General features: G+C 45.2%; 2 protein-coding genes and 1 pseudogene across 2 annotated transcripts; 1 reads left to right on the top strand and 2 right to left on the bottom strand.

The window, feature by feature from the left end:
- The window catches only part of LOC131667386 (uncharacterized), a 168,625-nt pseudogene that overhangs the window by 68,115 nt on the left and 73,568 nt on the right, over nucleotides 1-26,942 (top strand).
- On the bottom strand, nucleotides 2,011-6,061 carry LOC131667724 (uncharacterized). The gene is made up of 6 exons (XM_058941402.1): nucleotides 4,045-6,061; nucleotides 3,220-3,920; nucleotides 2,979-3,087; nucleotides 2,353-2,882; nucleotides 2,076-2,234; nucleotides 2,011-2,028 (listed from the first exon to the last, which is right to left on the bottom strand). Exons 1-6 carry the CDS (start codon nucleotides 6,059-6,061, stop codon nucleotides 2,011-2,013), a joined length of 3,534 nt encoding a protein of 1,177 aa, XP_058797385.1.
- Nucleotides 6,407-7,177, bottom strand: LOC131667663 (uncharacterized). The gene has a single exon (XM_058941287.1). It carries the CDS (start codon nucleotides 7,175-7,177, stop codon nucleotides 6,407-6,409), a length of 771 nt encoding a protein of 256 aa, XP_058797270.1.

The following is a 26,942-nucleotide window of genomic DNA, read 5'->3' as shown; positions in this document are numbered from 1 at the left end:
ATACCATTGTTGATTGTGCCATCAACGAGTACAGCAGCAATGGGTTGATAGAAATTAAGACAACTAATTATCAAATTTAACATAGGTGTTCTCACATTGGCAGCGAAATTGTCCAATTTATTAACGATTGTGGATTGTAAATTCTCAACTGATATGATGGTAGTCCAATTGTTCAACAATTTAGCCGTAATAAAAAGTGAACGTATGACCGAATACGGCTGTAAGATTATTATTGATAATTGCCTACATATAACTTTCAATTGCCGTTTAACAGTGTGCGTCAAATATGTCATGATATTCATATTTTGACAATACACTACCATAGGTATAGATATATTTTCACCCTCGTTCGTATTGAACATGAATAGCTGTCGGTTTTGGGTGAAACATATCTGTATCCGACAAAAGACCATTCCGACACCAGTTTCGAATAAATCGTCTAAGTACAAGTCAATGTTGCATCGGTCCTTAGTTATTCTGCCTTCATCATCAATTGATATAGAAGTGAAAATTTCCATGCACTGAACCTCATCTTGCATATATTTGAAAACCATATTCAATACTGTAACATTGAAATTACTGAGGCACCCGAAATAAGAATTACTATGGTTGAACACATCTTCATTGGTCGTACACAGTAAATTCGACTTGCCTAACACCAAGTACATGAGAGTTTGCAAGCGGACGAACGGGTCTGTAGGATTGTTGAAATAGAGTTGGCCTGAAATATCCTCTATCACTAATTATTTAAGGGGAGGGCAAGGGAGGCGGTGTGTCGCTCCTAGCAAAGCAGAAAGGAGAAGGTGTACATTCAATGATTTCACACACTCAACTTCGTTAATTGACCTTTTATTACACTTGCACTTCCCTGAGTGCCGACGAGAATACAAAACTACTTATCACTAATAATACGCAAAACTTACTCTAAATGAGATGACCGGCACGTTAGCGCCATATCATCTCATTAACCGGCTCAAACGACTAAATGATAAATGAAATGTTCCGAACGACTTCCTTGGCGAAGTAAATCGCTCTAGTTCGAATTTCTCCTTCGTTCTTGATTGCTGATTTAATTGTGGTAGTTAGATTTAATTTATTAAAATGAGAGGGAAATCACTTAACACTGTTTGAGGGAAAAAGCCGTAATGGCATAAAAAACCCTTTTATTAAATGAAACTAGAAATTACAACGATGAAGATAACGCGGGATAGAGACGTCGCGCGGAGAACAATGGTCGTTACCATGCACGCACTCACACGCTCCGCACACAAAGGAGATTGCTATACGATGAATTTACAATCACTTTCACGCATCCGAATTACACTGAAACGATAGAACAGACCACGTGAGTGGACGAGAACCTTGTATTACGTGGGTAATACAAGTGATGTTGCACGTGGGTGCACGAGAACGTTGTCCGAGAACGTAAAAGGCGCGAGGGAGCTCCGCACGCGGGACGATGTCGTCGACGACTGCCGGTTACACCGGCAAAAACCGCCATGCTTGGCGCGAGTGGCGCAGCGCCGTAAGGTGCTGCCACCACGCTAAGCTTAAGACCCTAGCACCTCATACAATCTCACACACACAGACACGCTTTAGCTGCGCGCGCAGCTTAACTTAATTTGAAAATACATGTTTGAGTAATATACGTATGCGTTAATACATATGTATCGTGTTGCGACGTAACATACTGCCGGCCACGGCTGCGAGATTAATTAGGCCTTTAATGATCGAGCAGTGTTAGACTTAACAAGAGCTTACATTGACTAGTTGACCCATTCCTGCTTACTAATCTAGGACGGTCTTTGGTTTCTTTATATGAAGAGCCAGTTTTCGTTGAAGGGACTGGTATCTTGATTAGCATCGATATCACAACCTGATTGATTGAAAGCTATTTGGCTTCAATTTCTCTTAAACTACTAATACAACGAAACGAACGATTTACAATGTCTTAAATCTAATGAACAACTTATTCTACCCAAGATCATCCGGTGCCATAAGTTTGACACTTCACTGATCACGCTTGTCCTAAATTAACGTCGACGAAAGGTTGGAGTCTCCGCGATTGTGGGAACCTGATCTCCGGACAGGTATCGCGCTCCAAAGATTGATTCTTTGGGCATCTGGCTGTAGAGCACTCTGTACTCTACCTTTCGCGGGCCAGGCTTCAAGCACTTCCAGAATACTCCATGGTTCGACTCGTTCATGGCAAACCAAAGAGCACACATCTGGGGCTAATCACGAGTTCGGGAGGGTGACTTGAGACTCCAACGGGTCCGCGTTTTCCTGATCTACAGGGAGCACATAGAGCCGAGTAATGTTCCGTTTGTAGATTCCGGAAGCCATCTTTACCGATGCTACTCGAGCAATGCCATCGCTCCCAGGGTGGATCTCCACGACGACACCCAGCGGCCATCTTGCGCAAGCAGGGTTGTCCTCCATCGACACAACCACAGATCCAGGTGATAATACGGTTCCGGAATTCAACCACTTCTGACGAGTTTGCAGTTCATGCAAGTACTCCTTCTGCCATTTACTCCAGAAGGCTTGTCTAGCTTTAGAGACGAGCTGGTAGGAAGTGAGGCGATTGTCCGGAACTGAAACATAATTTTGGTTGGGTAAGAAATTGAAGGAACGCCCGATCAAAAAATGAGCTGGAGTTATCGCAAGGGAATCGTTTAGGTCAGCAGAAATCGCGTACAATGGTCGAGAATTTAACACGACGGCGATTTCCTTTAACAATGTTTCCAATTGCTCGTACGTGAGCTTTTGGTCCTTGACGACACGATTCAGATGGTGTTTGAAACTTTTAACTGCCGCCTCCCACAAACCGCCGAAGTGCGGTGAGAGAGGTGGATTAAAGTTCCACTCAATCCGTTCGGCTGCAGCAAAGGTTTAAATCGCATCCTTAAATTCGGGTGAATTGTGTAATTGGTAAATCTTTTGCAGTTCGCTATTTGCGCTCACAAAGTTAGTACCATTGTCAGAGTACATGGTGGTCGGTTTGCCGTGCGTGGCAACGAACCGACGAAAACACGCGAGGAAGCCCTCAGCTGAGAGATCGGATGCTACCTCGATGTGGACAGCCTTAGTGGCCATACAAACGAAAACGGACCCATACGCCTTAAGGAAACTTCGATTTCGATCCTTTTTTTCTTTGATCATAATCGGACCAAAAAAATCTACGCCGGTCTTCGCGAAAGTGAACGCAGGGTTTACTCGAGATTCTGGAAGGTCTGCCATCTTGGCGTGTGAGAATTTTGGCCTTTGCCGAAGACGGGGTACGCAGCGGCGCAAGACATGTCGCATCTGGTTTCGACCGTTGAGAATCCAAAACCTTTCGCGTATCCTGTAAAGAGTGGATTGGACCCCTCCGTGAAGATTTCGATGATGAGCTTCGTGAATGATGAGATCTGACACGTGATGGTTGCTGGGTAGCAAAATAGGGTATTTTTGATTGAATTGAAGATTTGAATTCTTCAACCGACCGCCTACTCTGACCAGTTCATGCTCGTCTAAGAAAGGATTGAGTTCATCGAACTTCGTTCGACTCCTGAAAGCGCCGTTGGGGCCTTTGGAAATTAATTTCGTAGTCGACTTGAGCAATTTTATCTCAGAACTAAAACATTCTCTTTGGATGAGAAGAAGGATTTGGCGTTCTGCGTAAACTATTTCGGCTTGGGAGAGGTAACGAATCCCTCGTTGCGATTTATTCGCATCTTGGGTATCGTCTAGTAGTGATTCCCTTCTACTCCAACGGAGAAGATATCCGATGGACCTAATAAGGCATCCGTAATCAGAGAAACGAGAGTAGACGTTACTTCCAGAAGAGGCTGTGAATAAAACAATTCCCTCTGTCGCTCCTGGAGGATCACCTAACGAGGATTCTTCCGATGAAGGCCATTGATCTTCAGGAAGAGCTAACCATGGAGGGCCCGAATGCCAGAGGGGGGTCAGTTAAAAGTTCCCTGGGTAGCTGTTCTCGGGATAGTGAATCAGCCGGATTGTCTTTCGAACGAACATGTTTCCACTCGACCTTCTCACCTAGCGTTTGAATATCAGCGACTCTGTTCGCTTCGTAGGTTCTAAGTAGATGAGGAGCTTTGTCTAACCAGCAGAGAATGATTTTTGAGTCTGTTTTAAGAATTGTTCGCACGATATTGAAAGTCAGCTGGGTCACCAGTTCGACATATAGTCCCTTCAGAAGGGCAGCGCCAGAGAGTTCCAAACGAGGTATGGTGTGATGGCTAAGCGAAGCAACCTTGGATTTACTGCAAGCTAACCTAACAGTGACATTTCCCGCAGAGTCAACGGAACGAATGTAGATGCACGCGCCGTATCCCTTTATCGACGCGTCGCAAAAACCGTGTATCTCGGTGGATACTGGGTTCGCAACGTCATATCGCAGATACCTTGGTAACGCGACTTCTCGCACTAAAGAAAGTTGTTCAGCTAAAGCGATCCACTTGGTGTGGATGTCTTGAGGTAGAGATTCGTCCCAGGTAATGTTAGCTTTCCAACATTCCTGAATTAATGTTTTGGCATACAGGGTTAAAGGACCTAATAAGCCTAGAGGATCGAAGATCCTCGCAATCTGGGAAAGGAGTTTTCTTTTGGTAGAAGCTAACGCATCAGGGTTTGCGGAATACGTGAAGACATCTCGTTGTGAGTCCCAGATGATTCCGAGAGTCTTCTTTATGGGGTTCCCTTGTATGCCGCAATCTAAATCGAAGATGTTTTTATCGATGTTGTCTAAAGCCGACGGATGGTTCGAGGACCATTTTCGTATCACGAACCCCCCACGACTTAAAAGTTTGATCATCTCGTCGCGAATCCTCATGATGTCCTCCAGCGTGTCTGCACCTGAAAGGAAATCGTCAACGTAGAAGTCTCGATGAAGTAGCATTGCCGCCCTTGGGAATCTGCTCTCTTCATCAACGGCTAACTGATGCAATGTTCGAATTGCGAGAAAAGGGGCACACTTCACCCCGAAAGTTACAACGTTGAGAACGAAAGTTCGAACTTCGCCTTCGTGGTACCACAAGATCTTCTGGAACTTCCTATCGTCGGGATGAATCCAGATTTGTCGGTACATCTTTTCGATGTCGGCAGTAATGACGAAGGGATGAGAACGGAATCGCAAAACTTGCTTCCACAGAGTTTCCTGAATGGTCGGTCCAGTCAACAGCATATCGTTCAACGAAATGCCCGTGGAGGATTTTGCAGAAGCGTCGAAAACGACACGACATTTCGTCGTTTCGCTGGACTCCTTGATCACCGCGTGGTGAGGCAAGTAGTAACCATCGTTGTTGTCGTCCTCGCACAGCGTCATGTGGCCAAGTTCCAGATACCCGTTGAATTCCTTTTCGTACTCTGCTCGGAACCTGGAGTTAGCATCAAATTTGCGCTGCAACGCCTGAAAACGCTGTAACGCTTGGTATTTTGACAAACCTAGTTCGAATTTGCCTGATCGAAACGGTAGACGAACGATATAGCGACCCGAAGTGTCGCGTGTCGTGGTTTGAGCGTAGTACCTTTCGCATGCTAGGTCCTCTTCTGACTTGATGGGTTGATAATCCACGTCTTCCATCGCCATGAATCTTTCTAGGAGTGAATCTAACCTCACCGCATTGCACGAAACGGAGTTGGGAATCGTTGATAAGATTGATCCTCCGGCTGCTATCCAGCCGAAAGAAGTTTTTTGAAGAGTGATTTGGGATCTTTCGTCATTCAGCTTGATTTGCCCTATGGCAAGAGAAGACAGGGTTGGACCTGACGCTAGCAAGACATCGACCGGTCTGGGTATATGAAATTGGGGATCTGCTAATTTGATATTCTTGGGGATGTTGAATTTCTCCCGAGGGAAAGTCTCATTAGGCACCTTCTCAGCTATTTTAGGTACAATCAAAAAGTTTAATTGATGTTTAGAATTATTATATGTAGAATAGAAAGTGGCAGTAGTGTATTTTTCTGAGACAATATTCGCATTGTCTATTGCTCCGATATTCACAAAGCATTGTTTAACTGGTAATTGTAAACGATTGATAAGAGATTGAGTCATTAAGTTTGCATTAGAACATGAATCTAGTAATGAGCGTGACATGAGACGTTTTCCTCGGCTTGACTGAAAGCTTAAAACTGCTGTAGTCATAAGTTGAGAATCGGGAAGGTATGCGCTTGACGCGAATGTTTGTTGGCTTAGTCATGGTTGAGACGTCCCGGACGGTTTTGAATCGTTCGCGGGTTGAGGGGTAGATGGACTTGATTTTTTATCTGCGTGCAGAAGGGTATGATGATCCTTATGACATTTTTTGCACCTTTTTTCGCTGGTACAGGAAGCGGAGTGGACGTATAAGCAATTGCGACATAACCCTTTTGCTTTGACGAGTTCCCACCTTTCGTTCAATTACGCCTTATTGAACTTTTCGCATTTGTAGAGTCTGTGGGATTGACCGCATTGGACGCACGCGTTGTTGCTGGTCGTCGAGGTAGTAACGAGTGTGTTGGCAATGTTTTTGGAGACCTTTGCCGGGGGTTCTGCTTTGCTACCTGCCCCCTTTCTTTTGGACTGGTAATCTCGTTTCGGAAGTTCACCTATCGCTCGTTGTTTAAATATTGAATCCTGAACGAAGATGTACAATTCTTCCAATTTGGGGATTTCGCGATTTGAGTGTTTATCCATCCATCGCGACAGGAGATACCCGGGCAGGCATCTCTCGAGAATTCGCAGGACAAACTCGTCGCAGATCGCAATGTTCATTGTTTTGAGCATGCTGACGTGCTGACGGACGGTGTACATAAGGGTGGCTGTGGTTTCGGCGGTTGGATTTTGAACGGGAGCTAACTTTAGCAGAGCGTCGAAGTGCTCGTTGACTAGAACACGTCGTTGATCGTAAGCGTTGCACAACGCTTCCCAAGCTAAGCCGTAGCTGACGTCGCTGGGGTCAAGACAGAATTCCTTTATTACGGTCGCTGCTAAACCCTGAACTGCATTTTGAAGTTGGAATAGTTTGACGCTTCCCGCCATTCCTGGACGATCGTGTATAAGCGCTTGGAAGTTGGCTTTCCAAGGGACCCAGTTCTTGTGGTTCCCGTCGAATTTGGGCACTGTCAACGGTGCGAGTTTTGCTACGTCAGTTCTCTCGATGAAGGTAGCGGTGTTATTTCCGTTGAGCATAGTGGAATTCGCGAGAGGGATCGCTGGGGGTTTGTTCATTTTCGATATTCGACTCGCTACTTCGAAATATTCGGATTCGAGTTCGTCGAATGCGGCAATGTGGGGATGCTCAGGTTGCATCGAAAGAAGTTCTTCGCGATTCGCTGAATAACCTTGATATATGGTCGAAAGGGAATTTATTCGTAACTCCGCGTTCGTCGCATCTGGCGATCCCTTTGCTAAGTATTCTTTGAGGGATTTCAACGTTTTTGTAAACCTATTAAATTTCTGTTCGATATAAATTAAGCGTTTTTCTGCGTTGCCGCTGGCTGGAATAACCTCGTCGTTATTCATTTTGGGTATTTGTTGGATCAAAATAACGCGTTATGAATCAAATTGAAATTGACGTTAATTGAAGTTTCAAAGAAGGAGAGAGAAAAAACATATGATTGAAACGGACAACGAAATTCTAATTGAATAATTAAACAATGTCAAACAATTGTCTACAAATTTATCTAATGGCAATTAATCACTAGTGGATTGTAAATTGCTTGCTAAATTCGAATAAACATGAAATGCTAACAATGACTCGAGTACTAATCAATGCGCAATCGTATTTTAGTTTGATTGATTCACTTAATTTGACAAGAAGCAGACAACAAAAAATCAAAACGCTAGAATTAACTCAATACAAATGGAATTAATCGTTATAAGTGGAAAGCGAAACCGTTTGTTCGCAAGCGTATGTTTATTTATTGAAGCAGAGAAAGCGAGAAAAGGAAGAAGAACACTTATCTTAGTTGATGGAAAACGATGTCGGTGGCCGCTGCGTGTAAGTCCCCCTGGTCGGAAGCGATGGCAATGCTGATCGGCACTGACGACTGCGTACGTTGTTGCGCACGCTGGATGACTGCGCACGCTGTGGCGCACGCTGAGTGTTTGCGCACGCTGTTGCGCACGCTGAGTGTAAGCAATTGCACGAGGCGCGAATAAACGGCGGGAGAGCGAGCGAGAGAGAAGATAAATTGGCCGGCTGCACTTGTCGGTGCACGTTGCGCGCGTTTTCGCGCGTTTTGATATGCACACCTTTCCCTCCCCACACACTCTCACACACTTGCACTCGCGCGACGTCCCCTTTTCCGAGAATGAAAAAGGAGAGATAGAGGTAGAAAACTACCTCACAGGAGGCACCATGAAAAGTTCTGAACGACTTCCTTGGCGAAGTAAATCGCTCTATTTCGAATTTCTCCTTCGTTCTTGATTGCTGATTTAATTGTGGTAGTTAGATTTAAATTATTAAAATGAGAGGGAAATCACTTAACACTGTTTGAGGGAAAAAGCCGTAACGGCATAAAAAACCCTTTTATTAAATGAAACTAGAAATTACAACGATGAAGATAACGCGGGATAGAGACGTCGCGCGGAGAACAATGGTCGTTACCATGCACGCACTCACACGCTCCGCACACAAAGGAGATTGCTATACGATGAATTTACAATCACTTTCACGCATCCGAATTACACTGAAACGATAGAACAGACCACGTGAGTGGACGAGAACCTTGTATTACATGGGTAATACAAGTGATGTTGCACGTGGGTGCACGAGAACGTTGTCCGAGAACGTAAAAGGCGCGAGGGAGCTCCGCACGCGGGACGATGTCGTCGACGACTGCCGGTTACACCGGCAAAAACCGCCATGCTTGGCGCGAGTGGCGCAGCGCCGTAAGGTGCTGCCACCACGCTAGGCTTAAGGCCCTAGCACCTCATACAGTCTCACACACACAGACACGCTTTAGCTGCGCGCGCAGCTTAACTTAATTTGAATATACATGTTTGAGTAATATACGTATGCGTTAATACATATGTATCGTGTTGCGACGTAACAATAAAGATACGTTGTGCCGGCTCGTGAAAGCCTGGCGCCGCACACAAAACCGTAAGACAATGCCGAGGAAAATAGAGAGAGAAAAATGAGAGGAGAGAAAACTAAACCTGACCAAAAGTGATGGCTGCTTGGCAGGTGGGATGCAGGTCAGGCGGCTAACGCAAGACGTGGCCCAGTTTTCTTTTTCGTCACGGCTTCACACTCTTTGTCGTGACGGCTCTCACACTCTCTGTCTGGTTCGCTGCTAGAAAAGATGGCAATCCTCCCAGTGCGGCCGATCTAGTAGTGCGTGCGAGTCGGCTTCTCACGCCTTCCCCACCAATGTCCTCCTAATCGGCGGCACGCGGCACTGCCCAGCGCGACAAGTGCCGCGCGCCGAGCCTCACCGAACTACATATATTTTCTCTCTCTCTCTCTCTCTCCTACTCTTGATATTTCCTTCCCATTTCTCTTGCTCGCTGCCTTCTATCTCTCTCTCTCTCTGCAATACTGAAAAAAAATAAAGGCAGGCATCAGACACGTAAAATAACGTGCGTCCGATGCCAGCCGTGCGCCTTTGCCTAGGAAGGAGAGGGAAACAAGCACACGGTGCAGGCCATGACCAGCCTACACCGTCATAGATTTAAATAATCGGATGTCAAAAAATAGGCACATTTCAAGTTGTACTTTAAATGGGATTCGCAGACGATGACATCTTGCTTTTTTGACTATGCCATCGGGTATCTGAAAAGTAAAAATTATATTTTGGAACGTTTATCACATTTGACTTTGAATACAAAAATACTTACCTAAAATTTAGATTTTTTCATTATTTGTGTGCGCAAGTTTTTCCACAAATGCGATTAATCTGAGATGTGCAAAGGGGGAGGAGAAATATTCTCAAAGACACAGCCAAGTGCGCCATTACTGTGCCCCCTGCGATTTATTGAAGGGTCCTATTTCGGTGAAGGAAGCCGGCGCTGACTTCCACGGGCACGAATCTACCGCAATGACGGGAAAAGTGAATGGAAGAAATCGAAGTGTTATGTCGTTAGTTTTGAACAAAAGTCGTGCCCAAAACGAAAATATGAGTAAATTTATATTTTTAACAGAGACGAAAATATGTGTAGACCAATATTTTAATGTGAGACGAAAATATACAAAAATACAAACCGCCAGAGGGCGCTCACAAACGACATGTATAGAGACGCATCTCTTCGCGGGACCTTCAAAATTACTTTACTTAATATTTTATGTGATGGTCGATGGGCCATGTTTATTTGAGAGGTAGTTTGACTTATTAACGATTTGACATTATAATCTGTTTTAATCAAATCTGGTTCTAATTAAACTGGGTAAATGTAATGAATAAAATTAAAGAATTTACTTACACGTTGAAATCATATTACAAATTACGGGATGCTGAAAATTATTTGAATAATTAACCAAAGAAAGAAGATTTGCTTTTAATCGGTGAAGAAATTTCGGTGAAAAGTACCAGATTATACAGTGTTGTGAATAAAAATTTATTCATCGATGAGTATTTATCGTTGACCTATAGTCATGTTTATGAGGTAATAAGTGCACAAAATTTTTATCTATATAACATATCTTTTGTAACAGGCCGCCGTTTTACCTTGAACCTATTAAACGTATCTATTAGTTCGGTCAAACGACGCCGTGTTAGCTACGTGCCGTAAGCACGTTAACTCACCTTGTCCGGGAATGCGCCTGCGCAGAGTTCTATTATCGACCGAATTTGGGTTCTCGATCTCTCCGATGGTGGCGCTATCGCGCTTGCTTAGCAGCGCTCCGTCGGCTACTGCTGGTAACTCAGTTGGCGAACCGCCTCTTACTTCGCCTACGCAATCCGTGCTATTTTACCGGCTTATTCGAATTGGACGTAAACAATAACACGGCTCGGACAAAGGGAAGTCAAAACAATACCTTAGTAAGAATAACCACTGACCACTTTATTGAACTTAATCCAATACACGGGAGGGATTTGCCGAGAGACGGACGCACGCTGATTCACCCGACAATTTAATTGTGGGGAGAGAGAGAGAGAGAAAATCGCGATCGCCGCGAACTAACCGCTCGCACGCTCTTGACAATATCGCCGCACTCGCTGTACGGGATCGCACGCTAATAACAATTAACAATATGGTGCACCTACCAGTTGCACCAGGAGTTGTTGGGGATACGGTGGCCAACCGTACCCGATTCGCTCGTTGCTGTTGACGTCTCTGCGCCTATTTCTCCGCTGCCGCAGTTGGGTGACTCACTGCTGCTGATGCTGCTGCGGTCACTCTATTCGCTGCGGGAGGAGTTGCTGAGGCTGTTGGGCGTACTCTCGTAGCCGCCGAGGTCGCGCACGTTGAACAATGCGCGCACTCGGCACTCCACTTGTAACTGTTCCTCCAGTTAATAATGCACACGTTGTGCAATGTGCTCTTCCGCCTCCGCACTCACTGGCAATCTACTCGTCTCCCTGGATCTCTCTCGAAAAAGGTAAACACTATCTTCGCTCAATGCTCACACGCTATGATGCTGCCGGACTGAAGGTCACAGTCATACTGGCTAGCAAACCTTCCCCTCCCGGTCATTGCCCCTACGCGTCCTCTCTCTCTCAAACCGATCGCGGCTGCTACGCTCAGCCGCTTCGTAACCTACGCGAGTCAAAACGATTTTCGGCAATCGTTGCACTTTATATATTTCTCTGTTATTAGGTTATTCAAGGATCGAGCACTTTTTATTTCGATTCGGAGTTTTATATACAGCACAACTCTTACATCAGCGGAGAATTATTCGTTGAAAATTTTATTCATTTCTTTAAAAGTGTTCTAACACAAGTATTAATCTGTCCCATCGTAAATTTTGATACGTTAGTTTTAGATGCTTCCGACAATATTAAATTTGGTAAACACATTATATTTCATGTTTATGTACATATCGATGATGAAAAATATTTGTTGTTATTTAATATGAATAATCAACTCGTAAAAGCATTTTATAAAGTTATCGGAATATTGATAAACAATTGTGATCCAATAATATTTGCTAATGGAAAAAATTTGGACTTGTTTTCTGAGATGAACCAAGTGCTTCACCAATGTTACACTTTACATCTAATGAAAGGTATAGTTGTTATTTTTGTACTGACAAAAATATACTTGTAAGTACTTTTTTGTACTGACAAAAATATACTTTTAAGTACATTTTTGTTTGAGACAAAAATATATAATAAAGTGTATTATAATTATAGAGAAAAATATATAATCAAATATATTTTAATTACAGACAAAAATTTATAATCAAATATATTTTACAAGTTAAAATTGTCATTAATAAATTATTATCTTTTTAGATATTGTAACGGGGTAAAACCGTTTAATTATTTTAATCGCGCAATTATACTAAAAGGACGCGCGTACTTAATTATGCTCAATATGTAAATCGGAGAGCATGTGGAAACATGCGTCAGTCAACCAGTAAGTCCTCTAATCTAAGGAAAGTGAGTGGAAGCTATTTGAAATGAACGAGTCGAAAAATAGTAGTTAATAACACGGACGGAGCCTTTAATTATCATTTGAACACTACATGAGGTCGGTCCGCGCGTTTGTTTACATTGACGCTCGCTCGTCGGCAACACGTATTGCCGGGACGCTCGCTGCTCTTTGTTGTTAGAGCCGTTACATGCACGCTTCGAATATTGGAAATTGATTATTAATCACGCAACCGCGATCGCGAAATTAAGCTGGCCAGCTTACCTTATTATTGCAGGCGATCGGAGGAAACACAAATAACTCGCACAGAGCGGAACAGTTTCTATTGTCTATTTCGCGAGTCGCGAGTTCGCGCACGTTATGGTTTCGCCCTCGATGGCGAAACCTCACACACACACTCGTCCAGGTCACAAACTGGTAGCTGGATGGCACCTTGGCGGCTACAATCTCGGGTAACTGGCTGCTGCTGTTTTGATGCGTTGACGTTGATGGTTCGTGAATCGGCGATAACGATAGCGAAAGCGGGCGGACACAACGATGGTCTAAGCTTCACTGGTTCGAATTCTATCGCGCGCGTTCCGTTTGCTCGCGTGCCGAATTCCTTCGTTACGTATTTCGTCCCCCCGGCAGGTGCTGCCCTCACAGGCAGCAATTAAATTAGATTATCTGCGCTAATTTGACGTTTACCGTCACAGCCCCCTCCCAGTCTGGGCCTACAGGGTCCTCGACGATAATCCCATTAGCGCTGCCTCTTCCGAGGAGGAGGAGGGAAAGGGTAATAAAGGGTTATAGTCCAAGTGATGTTAAATTTGTGCTTTATTGTACAGCAGGGCGACATATCGGTGGCCCTGCCCACGGGGGCAGGGAATCATCACCCAGCTGGTCTCGGTGGCAGTTCTTCGCCCTGGTCGTCTAACGGGGGTCGGCCGCGCGCCTCCCACTCCAGCCTCTCTTGGACCAGGTCGGCGTGTTGTCGTACGCGGGGGCAGCGGGCCGTGCGGGTCACCCCGGGGTAGTGGCACACGTTGCACCCTTTCCACTGAGTGCGGGAAAGGGTGCCCCGTGGGAGGCCTCGCTCTCTGGGGGTCAGAGGCAATTCGTTTCTACGGTTCGGGGCGGACCACAACGGTCTTTCAACCGTGGGGTCCTCACCCGCGGGGCCTAAAACCACATTGATGTGGATGGGCCCCGTTGCTTGACCACCCTGGCTCCCGTCCACATTCACTACTAGGTTTACCCCGCACGTTTGCGGGCCCTGGCGCGACGTGACCCCCGACCTGGCTTCCGGAGCCGCTGTCCTGGCTCCGGCGATCGGAGGCTGGGGGAGGTTCACGGAACTGTTGCTCGCCGGGCCCTTGGTGGCCTGGCGGTGACGCTGCTGGACCTCCCTAATTGCCGACGCGAACTGGCGACGGCGGGACACCACCTTATCCCAATGATCCAGGTCATCTGGGTGGTGCCCCGCGGCTGTGTACGCGTCGTACTCGGCGTACACAGCCCGTTGGAGGGCGTTGAGGGTTGTCCAGCCTCGCTCGACTTCCCTCAACCCCTCAACTATCTCCTCCCAGGTCCGTTTGCCAGACGGGGGCGTCTGGCTAGGGAACCTGGGGCGCCAGGTCGCGTCGGGGGTACCCTCTTCTGTTTGGGTGCCCACGGATGCCGTCGGGGCCTTCATGGGGATGGGTCCCGCTGGGGGTCTCGACGATGGCGCGGCGTCGTCGCGCGCGATGCCGGGTGTTGTCACCGGCGTTGCGGTGGTCTCCTCCGTCGGGAGCTCTTCTATGAGCACGGAAGACGAGCTCTCGTGAGCTCGTACCCGTGCTCGCTCCTCCTCTTCCTTTTTGGCATCTATAAGGTGCAGGGCGGCATGCACCACCCCTTCAACGGCTGGACCCAAGTCCAAACCGATGAGGGCGGCTGCCGCTTGCTCGAACTGTTCGAGCGTGATCTGCATCCTGTAATAACCCAGCAAGTTAGTATCCTGAATATCATTGGATATCGAAGGTGGGCGCCTGTTCGGCTGCCCAGGACCTTCGTCGCCGGATTCGAAGGTGGGGTCCTTGGCGTCGGTCTCCCAGGTCCTTCGTTCGCCGTGTATCATGCATTTACGATTGGCGCTTTCGGTGGTCTGCCCCTCATCCTTTTCCCGATGATGGAAGGAGGGGCTCGTATTGTCTGTCGATGTTGTGTGGTCTGTGTGGTTAGTGTGCACTTACGAGGTCTCCCTCGTGGGCGTTTCGCCGTATTAGTAGGAGAGGTATTTAGTGGGACTCGGCGAGTACGGCGAGGTGATTTCGGAGTTGTCGCGTCGTCATTTCGGAGTGTATTATCTGTAGTGTCGGCGCTCCCGTTTCCGTGTATCGATGTATCGCTCGCGTTGGGCGGGACGCTTATCGCCTCGGTTCCCTCGGTGGTAGAGGTCTAGTCGTCATTTCGTGGTCGGGTCCCATTTTCCGGTATATCGTCGTCTCGCCCGTAGTAGGGTTTGAGGTCCTTGGCGTGTATTAGCTCCGTGACCTCCTCCTGTTGGTTGGCGAGGCGATACGAGTTGGCACCGAGTACCTTCGTGACGATAAAGGGGCCTATGAACTTGCGTGCTAGTTTCGCGGAAATGCCCTGCGCCGCGCAGGACAGTATGCGATTCCTTTTCCACACCCAATCACTTTCTTTAAACCTGTGGTCCCTGTGCTTGGCGTTGTAGTACTTGGACTGCCTCAGGGACTCATCCGAGGCGCTCTCGTGAGCTTGCTGAATGGCGGAACGGCTGTTTCGCATGTGCTCGTTCCATTGCCCGATTCGAAGCAAACTCTCCTCTTGTGCGGCGAGCTCGTCCATCCGTTTCCGGAGAGTATTCGGGGCTCCCGGTTGTCTGCCGTAATTGAGCATGGCCGGACTAACCCCGGTGGAACTATGGACGGCCGTATTCAACGCGAACATGAGTTCGGGTAGCGCTCGGTCCCATTCCCTATGATTCCCCTGCAGATACGACGTTATCATCGTCTTCAAGGTACGGTTAACCCTTTCCGTAGGGTTAGCCTGCGGGGTATACACTGCCGGCCAAAAGTTTGGAAACAGTGTTGAAAAAATATGTATTCATGAATTAATTAGGAAATTTATTGATTCACTTGTTTGAAACATAGTATAACAACAAAAAATGTATATTTTACAACAAGAAAAAATATATCTAGACAACAAGAAAAAGTGTATCTAGACATAAAAAGAAAAATACAAAAGTCTATAAAGAAAAGGTATTAATATATCAGATTTTTTTTTCATCAAAAAATCCACCCTTGCTTTTGATGACTGCTCTCACCAACTGTGGCATTCTTTCGATAAGTTTGTCCAAAGTTTCCTGTTCCAGAGAAGCCCACGCCTCTCTTAGCTTCTCCCATAAGTCTCCAGCGGATGTTGGACAACATGTTCTTATTTTTCGATCGAGATCTTCCCACAGAAGTTCGATCGGGTTGAGGTCTGGCGATTGCGGCGGCCATGTCATATTTTCCAAGACACCATCAGCTTTTTTTTGCTCTAAATAACTGCGGCAGAGGATCGACGTATGTTTTGGGTCGTTGTCTTGCTGGAAGACAAAACCACGGCCGGGTCCTCTTAATCCAGAGGGAATTGCATGACGAACGAGAATATTTTTATATTGCTCTTTTCTCATTATTCCATCAATTTTCACTAAATCTCCGGTTCCATGGCCAGAAAAACATCCCCACACCATCACTGAGCCACCTCCATGCTTCACAGTAGGCACTATACACTGAGGTGTCATTTTTTCGGACGCACTTCTTCTCACATAAATTCTACGTCGAGAGCCAAATATTTCATACTTGGATTCGTCACTCCAGAGCACATTTTTCCATTGATCCATCGTCCAGTTTCGATGCCTTTTAGCCCATTGTAGTCTTTTCTTTTTATTCTCTTTACGTAGTAATGGTTTTTTCACTGCAACACATCCTTTGAGTCCGGCAGTGTTTAATCTTCTTTTTACAGTTGTTAGTTAAACCGGTTTTTCACGACTTCTGTTGATGTCTGCGCATATTTCGGGAGCTGTTAACCGTCTATTCCGTTTACTGGTAACCACTATATGCTTACCTTCGCGAGAAGTAGTTACTTTTGGACGTCCGGTTCGAGGACGATCGTGATGATTACCCGTGTCTTCAAATCTTTTGATCGTTGAATGCACACCTTTCAATGAAATTTTCAATTTTTTGGCAATTTCACGATATGAGATACCTTCATTATGTAATGCCAATACAGCTCCCCTTTTTTCAAGTGGAATTTCTTTACGTTTTCCCATGACTGAGCCGTATAATATAAATATGTAAGCCAAAACTTTTACAAATTCCTAAATAAAAAAAAATATTCGAGACAACTTAAAGACGCTTACAGTTTTGACTCAAATGAGGGAAATCAAATACAAGACTTATAAAAAAACAATACTGACAAACCAAAGTAATATGGATAAAAGTTTAAAGCCAAAAAAGGAAACAAAAGTAGAACATCACAATAAATTTCTCATCGATAATAAACTCTCATATCGTCAATATTATGAAAACAAACGGACTGGCAAAAATTCTAAGTTCATACTACTTTTATCTAAAACCTTAACCCTCAAGTTACCTGGAAAGGCTTGATTCTGTGTCATTATGAGCAAAAAATACTTTTTTCGAGGCAAAACTCCTGGAAAAATACATATTTCGAAATCCGAACGAAGTGTTTCCAAACTTTTGGCCGGCAGTGTAGGTTGGGGTGAAGGTCCGTTTTATCCCCTGATCTCTCAGGTACCCGTCCACCAACTGATTGCGGAACTCGGTGCCGTTGTCGGACAAGAAGATCTTTGGCGTACCGAAACGTAGGATTACCCGTTCCCGGAGTTCCTTCACTATCGTCTTGCCGTTAGCACTACGTATGGGTATACATTCGACCCATCGTGTGAATACGTCGATGAATACCAGGACGTATTCGTGCCCTCGCGGGCTCTTCGGAAAGGGTCCGGCGATGTCGCCCGCGACCACTTGCCAAGGCATAGACCATGTTCGGTCCTGCATGAGCCCGCGCGGCGGTCGCTGCTCGACCTTGCACTGTTGGCAGACCTGGCACTTTTGGACGTATCCCTTGACATCCGTGTACATTCCCGGGCAGTAATAGGACTGGGCGACGCGGGCGAAGGTCTTCTCGCGTCCCAAGTGTCCTGCCGTCTCTAGGTCATGATTTTCGAACAACACCGCTTTGCGTTCCTCCGGGGGCACGACGAGTTTCCATTCGTCGCCATATCCGTCTCATCCTTGATGATCGTAGCTCGGCTTTCGGTGATACATCACCCGGCCGACGACCTTCCAATTCGGGTATCTCTCTGGGATGGCTCTCGACGCGTCGGAATTGATCCGTGTACCAGGCGCTATCCCTTGACTTCGGTTGGTCCATTGCGCCAACCTCCGCCTTCGTGGGCTCAAAAGCGCGTGATAAGGCGTCGGGCAACACATTGTTTGCCCCCTTTCGGTATTCGATCTCGAAAGTATGGCCTTGAAGTTGTGAGGCCCATCGGGCGAGACGTCTAATCGGGTTCTTCAGGTTGTATAACCATTTCAGGCTATTGTGGTCAGTTACCACCCTGAACGGGTACGCTTCTATTTATGGGCGAAATTTTTGGATGGCCCACACGACCGCCAAGCACTCGCGCTCCGTAGCTGAGTAGTTTTGCTCAGCCGGATTAAGGACTCTGCTAGCGTACTCTATGATTCGGTCGCCGTCTCCTGCTTTTTGTATCAGGACGGCACCGATTCCTGTAGCGCTAGCATCTGTCTCCAGCACGTACTGCCCATCGGGTTCCGGTAATCCCAGGCATGGTGCTGACATCATGAGTGCCTTAATTTTGGCAAAGGCTTGTTCCTGTTCCTCTCCCCACACATATTAGCTCCTTTTTCCTGTTAACCTCGTTAACGGTTGAGCGTGTGTGGCGAAGTCGGTCAAGAATCTGCGGTACCATGAAGCGACCCCCAGGAAGGTACGCAGCTGTCGCACGTTTCTTGGTCGTGGGTACTCCATGATAGAGCGCACCTTTTCAGGATCTGGCCTGATCCCCTCGCGGTTGATCAAAAGGCCCAGGTATTTGGCTTCAGACTTGCAGAAGACGCTTTTCTTTCGATTAATCGAGAGGCCAGCTTCGCACAACCTGTCCAATACGGTTTATAGATGTCGTAGGTGATCCTCGAAACTGGACGATACCACTGTGATATCGTCCAAATAGGCGAAGGCGAATTCGCCTAGCTCGGGGCCGATCACACTATCGATCAACCGCTGGAAGGTGGCGCCGGCGTACGAGAGACCGAACGGCATTCGTACGAACTGGTAATGTCCCAGTCCAGGTACGGTAAAGGCCGTAATTGGCCGAGATTCGGTCTTGAGTGGGATCTGGTGATACGCGCTGCTGAGGTCGAGCGTCGATATATAGCGTGCGTTTCGCAAACGCCTTAATATATCTTGCATGAACGGTAAGGGATACGCATTCGGTTCGGTGACTTTGTTGACCTTTCTGAAGTCAATGCAAAATCTGTATGAACCGTCCTTCTTGCGTATCATAACCACTGGGCTCGACCAGCCACTGTCTGCTGGTTCGATTACCCCTTGGGTTAACATTTCCCTTACCAGTCTATGCATTTCCTGCTCGACCTTGTGCGATACCGGGTAGTAACGCTGTTTAATTGGCTTCGTATCACCGACCCGAATCTCGTGCTCGATGCCTGCCGCACATCCCAAGCCCGTCGGGGCTCGAGATAGGGCCTCGTCGATGGTCTTCTGCAGCATGGTCTGTTGTGTAGCCGTAACCTCGGCTAGCCCGATTGTGGCTAATCTCGGACCAGCCTCCAAGCTAGCTACTTCTAGCTCCATTTTGGCCTGTGATCCCTTGAACAGCAACGTGTTATCGTCGGGGTCAAGTACCGCTCTGAACAACCTGATGAAGTTCACTCCTAAAATACATTCTTCGATGAGGGTAGTGAGGATGGCTACTCTCGTCGGCATCGTCAATCCTCCCACGGTGAATGGTAGCAGGGCGTGACCAACGATCGTTAACTTACGATCGTCTGGTAATCCTGCTGTACCCGTGTGGGTGCTGTCCAAACTGACGCCCAGCACAGACGCTATTTGTAGAGCATTACTACCCATAGCTATGGTGGAAGCTCCCGGATCATAGAGGGCCCGTATTTGGAAGTCCCCTATTTTCACCGGTAGCCACTAACGCGTCTCCTGTTCCGGGGAATATCGGGAAACAGCTTCGGCGGCTCCATAGCTTTGCTCTTTATTCATCATAGCGCTAACCATTGTGCTGTCGCGTGGTCGAGTGACGTTACTTGTCGTCCGAGCCCCTTTGGTTCGGACGATCGGAGTTTCCATGGGGTTATTCTTCGACTATTTATCCGCCTTTACCCGTGCTCCCGAGGGCGTGTGCGATCCATACGTCACCGCCTCGGCTGGTCTAGGGCCTCTGGCTTTACTAGCGTCATAACCCTTCTTCTCCATGTGCACTCTACCGCCACGCTTATCTTTGGCGTTACTAGGGGAGTTCTCGCTCTCGTCGCTCAACACGCTCACTACTAACGGCGTGGGCTGTTTTGGCGGAGGCTGCGAGATCTCTTTGACGGAGTTTGGGTTACTGGATTGAGGAGTGGGATCAACCCCACCTATCCACTCCTTTGCTCGTTTCCCTTATTGCACTGGGGACATAACTTCCTGTAGTAACCCAGTAGGCCACACTCGGCACATTTGATCGGTCCTGAGAACTCTCTTCCTCGTCTGCGGGGAGTCTCTGGCCTTTTGGCTCGGTTCTCGGAAGTCGGACTTTTGTCGGCGCGATTCTTCTTCATTTCCGCCGACATTTCCTTGATGGACAACAGTATTTGGTTGAACATGTCGATGGGCAGAACCTTTTTCTCGCCATCGACGGACTCTAGACTCGGATTAGGTGTCGCCCCCGATGGCGTCGGTGTGTAGACGACCTGGTGCGTCACCTTCTCGAGTACCTTTTCCATGCGGTCCAATCTATCACTGACTTCCGGTTTGTCACCGGACATAGATGCCACCTTCCCCTTACGAACCTTGCTCGCGTCGGTGCGGGGGTGATATGTCAACTCAGGATACAAAGTCGACTGAGGGTCTGGTATCGTCTGCTCCATCCTTCGCTGATGCAAGTTATTCTGGGCCGTCGTGGCCAGGTCGTTCAGGGTCCGTACGGAGTCCACTTCTGATCTCCGTATTTGGCTCTGGATTTCCGGGAGGACGTTGGCATGTAGCAGGTCCAGCTGGCTCTCGTGCGTCATTTTGGGGTTCAGCCGACTCATTAGGCCTATCATGTTCGCGATGTATACGTTCGCGGGTTCGTCTGGGCCCTGGTATCGGCCTTGAACTTCTTTGGTTAGACGCTGCTGCTGTTGCCTGCTGGTCCCAAACCATGCTCTGGCGTCTGCCTCGAAATCCGCGTAGGAGAACCATTCGTTTCGCATTGCTTCGAACCAGACGAGGGCAGGACCGACGAGTAGCTCGGATACGGCCATGAGCATCTCGTCTTCCGTAAGTCCAGCGCTGCTTCTCAAGTTGTCCAACCTTGATAAGAAGGTGTCAATACTCGCGTTGCCTTCTCCGGAGAACCTGAGTTTCCATCCCCGGACGATGCGGCCGACGTCCCTTGTTGTCGACCACGGGTTTGACGTCTGATGGGATGACCACATGCTCGGCGGGTGGTTGTCCACTTCAGCATTAACTCCACCGAGTTGATGCTGTCCACCCTTTCCGAAAGGGGGCGTCCGGCGGGGGGTCCTGCCGGCGGCCCCCGTGGGCCTCAGTCCGGGTCCGGCTGGAGTGCTCTGGGGTAGCCTGGCGTCGTAGTGGCATGTGAATGTGTCCTGGAATGCGACGCTCCTACGCGTGTTTTCCGGTTGTGGTTCCTCGTTGGAACTGTTCGAATCGTCTTGCCGAATATCTCTGTGTACGGCATTTTCCAGTGCCTTTATCCTAGCTGACAGGTTGTCCATCTGTTCCTGTACCTTGATGTTGGTCCTGTCGATTTGTTCTACTATTTGGGTTAGGTCAGACGTGTTCGAATTCCGTGAGTCTTGTACTTTCAATTTCTTCTCATTTTCTCTGGACCGGAAAATGAGGTCTTGAATCATCACCGCGAATGCCGGCGGGAGTTTGAACTGGCTGCCATCGTCAGCCGTTATAGTAATTTCCTTATTACTATTTGTGTTCACTCCGCTGTCCAGGGCATTCGCGATGTTTATCACGGTTTTCTGAACTCGCGATATTACGTCCGCACTTTGTAATAGTTGGGCTAGCGGGTGTTCTCCCTCCTGCTCGGAGGCTGTGTGTTCCTGGCATAGGGATACAATTAGCTCCGAGCGTAGGGCGGCTCTTTTGGCTGGACTGCTGTGTTGGTTGTCGACTTCCGCGAAATCTGTTGCGGAATAGTCGCCGAGTAACCAGTTATGCAGTCGTGCAGCTCTCGAGAGCTTGCTCCCGGTAGTTTTGAGCTCCAGTTGGTCGATGTATTCTTCGATTTCCTCCTCCTGGAGCGTTCATACCCAATTTTCTATCTCTGTCTGAGTGCGGTCCATGATTGTCCGTTTGTTTACTTGCGTTTAATTTATTTGTAAAAATACAGGTATGTTACGCGAGTGTGAGTGTTGTATTACAATTCGTACGCCGAATGAAAAAATAAAAAATTTATTAGCCAACACAGGGCTTGATCACAGGCGTTTTACGATTTGTTTGCCGAAAGATTCTTCGCTCGTTAATACGCAATATAATGATCCTGCCTATCAGACGCACTAATTGTTTGTTAGTACGGCTGTGTGGGTTAGTATCTAAAATATTGTAACGAGCGTTGCGCGTAATCACCAATAGCCGCAGTTAATAATATTTAAAAAAAACACATTTACGTTAAGACAATACGATGTCAAATAAAATTACTCAATTGAATTAATTTTGTTTGAAAATTGCCGGTGTTAGTTTTCCCCGGGTCAACGGGTATAATAATATTTGCGGCAACTTTCAAAATTCGTTGGTGTTTACGTTCAAGAATCTTTCGGTCGCACTCGCACGCGTTCACAGCTATTATTTACAATTTTTCGCCGCGGCGGGCCTTCGCAAGCTAGCTAACAGGCTTTATTTACTAACGTGGCCTTCGGTATCAAGTGTGCACAACAACACTTGACTGCCACCTAAGTCGCTGGTTGACTGGGCGCGAGGTCACTATTGAGAACCGGTGTTTTGAACAATCAAAAACACCGTAGGTTCTTTAAAGTTGGGCGCCATGTAACGGGGTACAACCGTTTAATTATTTTAATCGCGCAATTATACTAAAAGGACGCGCGTAATTAATTATGCTCAATATGTAAATCGGAGAGCATGTGGAAACATGCGTCAGTCAACCAGTAAGTCCTCTAATCTAAGGAAAGTGAGTGGAAGCTATTTGAAATGAACGAGTCGAAAAATAGTAGTTAATAACACGGACGGAGCCTTTAATTATCATTCGAACACTACATGAGGTCGGCCCGCGCGTTTGTTTACATTGACGCTCGCTCGTCGGCAACACGTATTGCCGGGACGCTCGCTGCTCTTTGTTGTTAGAGCCGTTACATGCACGCTTCGAATATGGGAAATTGATTATTAATCACGCAACCGCGATCGCGAAATTAAGCTGGCCAGCTTACCTTATTATTTCAGGCGATCGGAGGAAACACAAATAACTCGCACAGAGCGGAACAGTTTCTATTGTCTATTTCGCGAGTCGCGAGTTCGCGCACGTTATGGTTTCGCCCTCGATGGCGAAACCTCACACACACACTGTCGATCTCGCGGAGAACGACGCTTTTCCGTCGGCTCAGGTCTGCCCCTTTCGTAGCTGCACAGCACCTCGGCAACAGCGACCACTCCAAGTTATCACTGGTACGGGCGTTCTCCTTTTTGTTTTCGGTCTTTGCGGCTCGCGGATCGGTAGTTGCTAGCGAAAAGCGGACGAGCGTGATGATGGATGAACCCTCGCTGGTTCGTTGTCAATTGCGCGTGTTCCGTCTGCTCGCGCGCCCAATTCCTTCGTTTCATTTTTCGTCTCCCCGGTCGGTGCTGCCCCCGCAGGCAGCAATCAGGTTATATTATTAGCGCTAATTCGACGTTTACCGTCACAGTACTTAGAACTGATATAACACAAATTGAATTAAGATGTTTAAATTGTAAAAATACAATGTATTTGTTAAATAATTATGGAAGTAATGAATAATTGAACAATAATTTCGTAAATACGTCATTAACAAATGAACAAAAATTTATTTAAAATAATAAAAATACACCTGTAGTTCAATTATAGACTATATTTTTATCCTAGACAATAATATTTTTCATGCGTTATATACGTTAGGTTAAATGCAGAAATAGTTACAAATAAATCCAGTAGCTTAATTACTATCTAAACACTTGATAATTACCAATGAAAGACTAAAAGAACACTAAATATCACTATATTTACGCTTAATACTAATGGTCATTATAGACTATATTCTTATTAAGACAATAATATCTAAAAACCTATATTTTCGTCTCGTATAAAAATATTAATATATCAAAATTTATATTTATTGTACTTATAATTGATATATATGATATATCAACTATATTTATATTTATATATTATTTATAAATAAATTAATTAATATATAAATATTAATTAATATAAATATAAATATTATTTATATTTATTTATATTTATTTATTTATATTTATATTTATATATTTTTAACGAATAACGAGTAGTTATACGCTGAATAAAACCGTCAAATTTTGCAATATTAAGAACAACTTCCGGAACATCATTATCCTGAATTGACTTCAGTACAACATCTGATCCTCGAATAACATCTTCGGTAGTTGATTGATCACAAAATTTATTCAATCTTTTACACGGTCAACTTTTAACTTCATCACTACCTTTAGTTTTACCCATAATAGCTGATTTCTCAATGACAATTTTTTCTTTATCAATAACCTCCTTTATATCGGTACATTTTATATTTAAAATAAATATTACAAATAAATATTTTGAATCATTAAAATGCAAACTCGACATTACCTTCAGGTTTAACAATAACAATTGGTTTAATCTCATTACAACTTACGATTAATCTAATTACGTAGTCAAAATACTGATCTAGAATTGCAGGATTTTTTAGCAAATCAGAATACGAGAGGACACTCAACATGAAGCGTTTTTCATTATTAGTTACGCGTCCAACTGTCAATCGACGACCATAATATTCTTCGAGATTGTTGATTAGAGCCACATTTTCGATTAAAAACTGATCAAACTTAATTGTTATATAATGACGTAGCTCCTCAATATAATAATTATGTCCATTTCCAATGAGCGTCCTCTGATAAAGGATCATCAATCTATCTTCTGGTAATTCTGCATCATTAGCCAACACATTTCTCAACATATTGGTAAAATAATTATCTTGTACGTCATACAACGGTGTATCATCTATGTAATTGCCGAAATTACGGACGTAAGATCGGTTGGTTATCAAATTGGAGATAATGTCGAGTTGTTGATGACAATCTGGAGAGGCAATGAACGTACCGGTCCGTTGGATACCATTGTTGATTGTGCCATCAACGAGTACAGCAGCAATGGGTTGATAGAAATGAAGGCAACTAATTATCAAATTTAATATAGGTTTTCTCACATTGGCAGCGAAATTGTCCAACTTATTAATGATTATGGATTGTAAATTCTCAACTGATATAATGGTAGTCCAATTGTTCAACAATTTAGCCGTAATAAAAAGTGAACGTATGACCGAATACGGCTGTAAGATTATTATTGATAATTGCCTACATATAACTTTAGTAGTATAGCAATGTATGTTCCAGCACACCTGCGGGGGGTCTGTAACCCTCTGACCCCTACCGGGCTTAACCCTTTGGCCCCCCCTGGCTTAACCCTTTTATGTTAATAATAATTATTATTGTTAACAATTATTATTAACAATATTCGTGGGGGGTCCCTTGGTTTAACCCTTTGATTCCCTGGCCTCTATACCTTCCATGTTAATTATTATTATTAATGTTAATAATTGTTTATAATTTTTGAGGAAGGTTTCTAGGGCTCCTAGTCCCTAGGGACCCTATACCTAGTGCTTTCAGTCTAATTAAATTTAAATGTTTTTTTTTTTAAAGTTATAAATATATATATTATTAACAATTTACTTGCTACATTGAGAATGAAACGAATATAGAAAATAGCGACGATTTTTTTTTGAAAAAAATGAAAAGACAGACCGGAGAATCGAACCGGAGTCCTCTGGGTTGGCAGGCTAGCGTTCTACCACTAGAGCCAATGCCACATGTACCTTAGAGGATGCATATTGTGTATATTAGCTACACACGCATACATTTGGTATAGGGCCCGAGCGTGCGGAGGAGGAGGGGAGCGCTTGCTGTCTATAGTTCTGGCATGATGGGGATGCGCTACTATAGTAGTAGTAAACGTGCGCTCTCTCTCTTTCTCTCTCTCTCTCTCTCTCTCTCTCTCTCTCCTACGCTCTAGCTAAGCGTGGACTATGGTGCGCGGAGGGGAGCGTATGCTGTCTATAGTCAACACGTGCTCTCTCCACGAAGGGAACTGTTTTCGTGAGAATGCTAGAGACTACGAATGCAGTCGCTCGACTGACACCTCCTTGAGATGTTCCTCCTAAACATCTCTGCTAGGAGAGAACCTTATTCCCATCCATTCACCCTTTCTTACAATCGTTATGATTATTTTACTATTTAAATAAGCACACATTTATTATTTATTTAATATTTATTATTTTTAATTATACATTGAATAGAGTACACTTTGTCTATAATCTTTATGTTCAGTGTCTGACATAGCTATTTTTAAATATTCAGTTGAATTTTTATATGAATTATAGTCATCTGTAAATCTTTCGACTGTGTCGATCCCTTTTGATTTTGCTTGTTTTTGTCTTCCATCATCCAATCGTGTATCTTTTGTGTATTTACTGCAGCACATACTATATTCTCGCGATTTTGACTATGATATATGCATGATGGTTTAAAGTTAAGACTTAAATCTTCCAATCGCGGACATCTCATTTCAGTTTCGATATCTAAAATATTTCTGTAATTAAAAAAAAAAACTAATTAAATTCGAATTTAGAATTTTGTACTATTGTATATTATTTGAACCTACTTTTCAGGAATAATTTTTTTAAGCCATTGCTTCTTTTATAATCCTTTCACATAAATATTTCTACAATTATGTAAATGACTACGTATAGTACAATTTAAAAAATTATATGGTAAAATACCATTTCTCCATAATATACCTATAAAATTGATTATATTAAATATT

This window comes from Phymastichus coffea, unplaced genomic scaffold (assembly GCF_024137745.1).
Source record: "Phymastichus coffea isolate CEN01 unplaced genomic scaffold, Cenicafe_Pcof_1.1 PCOF00001, whole genome shotgun sequence".
Lineage (NCBI taxonomy): Eukaryota > Metazoa > Arthropoda > Insecta > Hymenoptera > Eulophidae > Phymastichus > Phymastichus coffea.
Note: the sequence above shows the minus strand (reverse complement) of the source record. Positions and strands in the feature narration are given on the sequence as shown.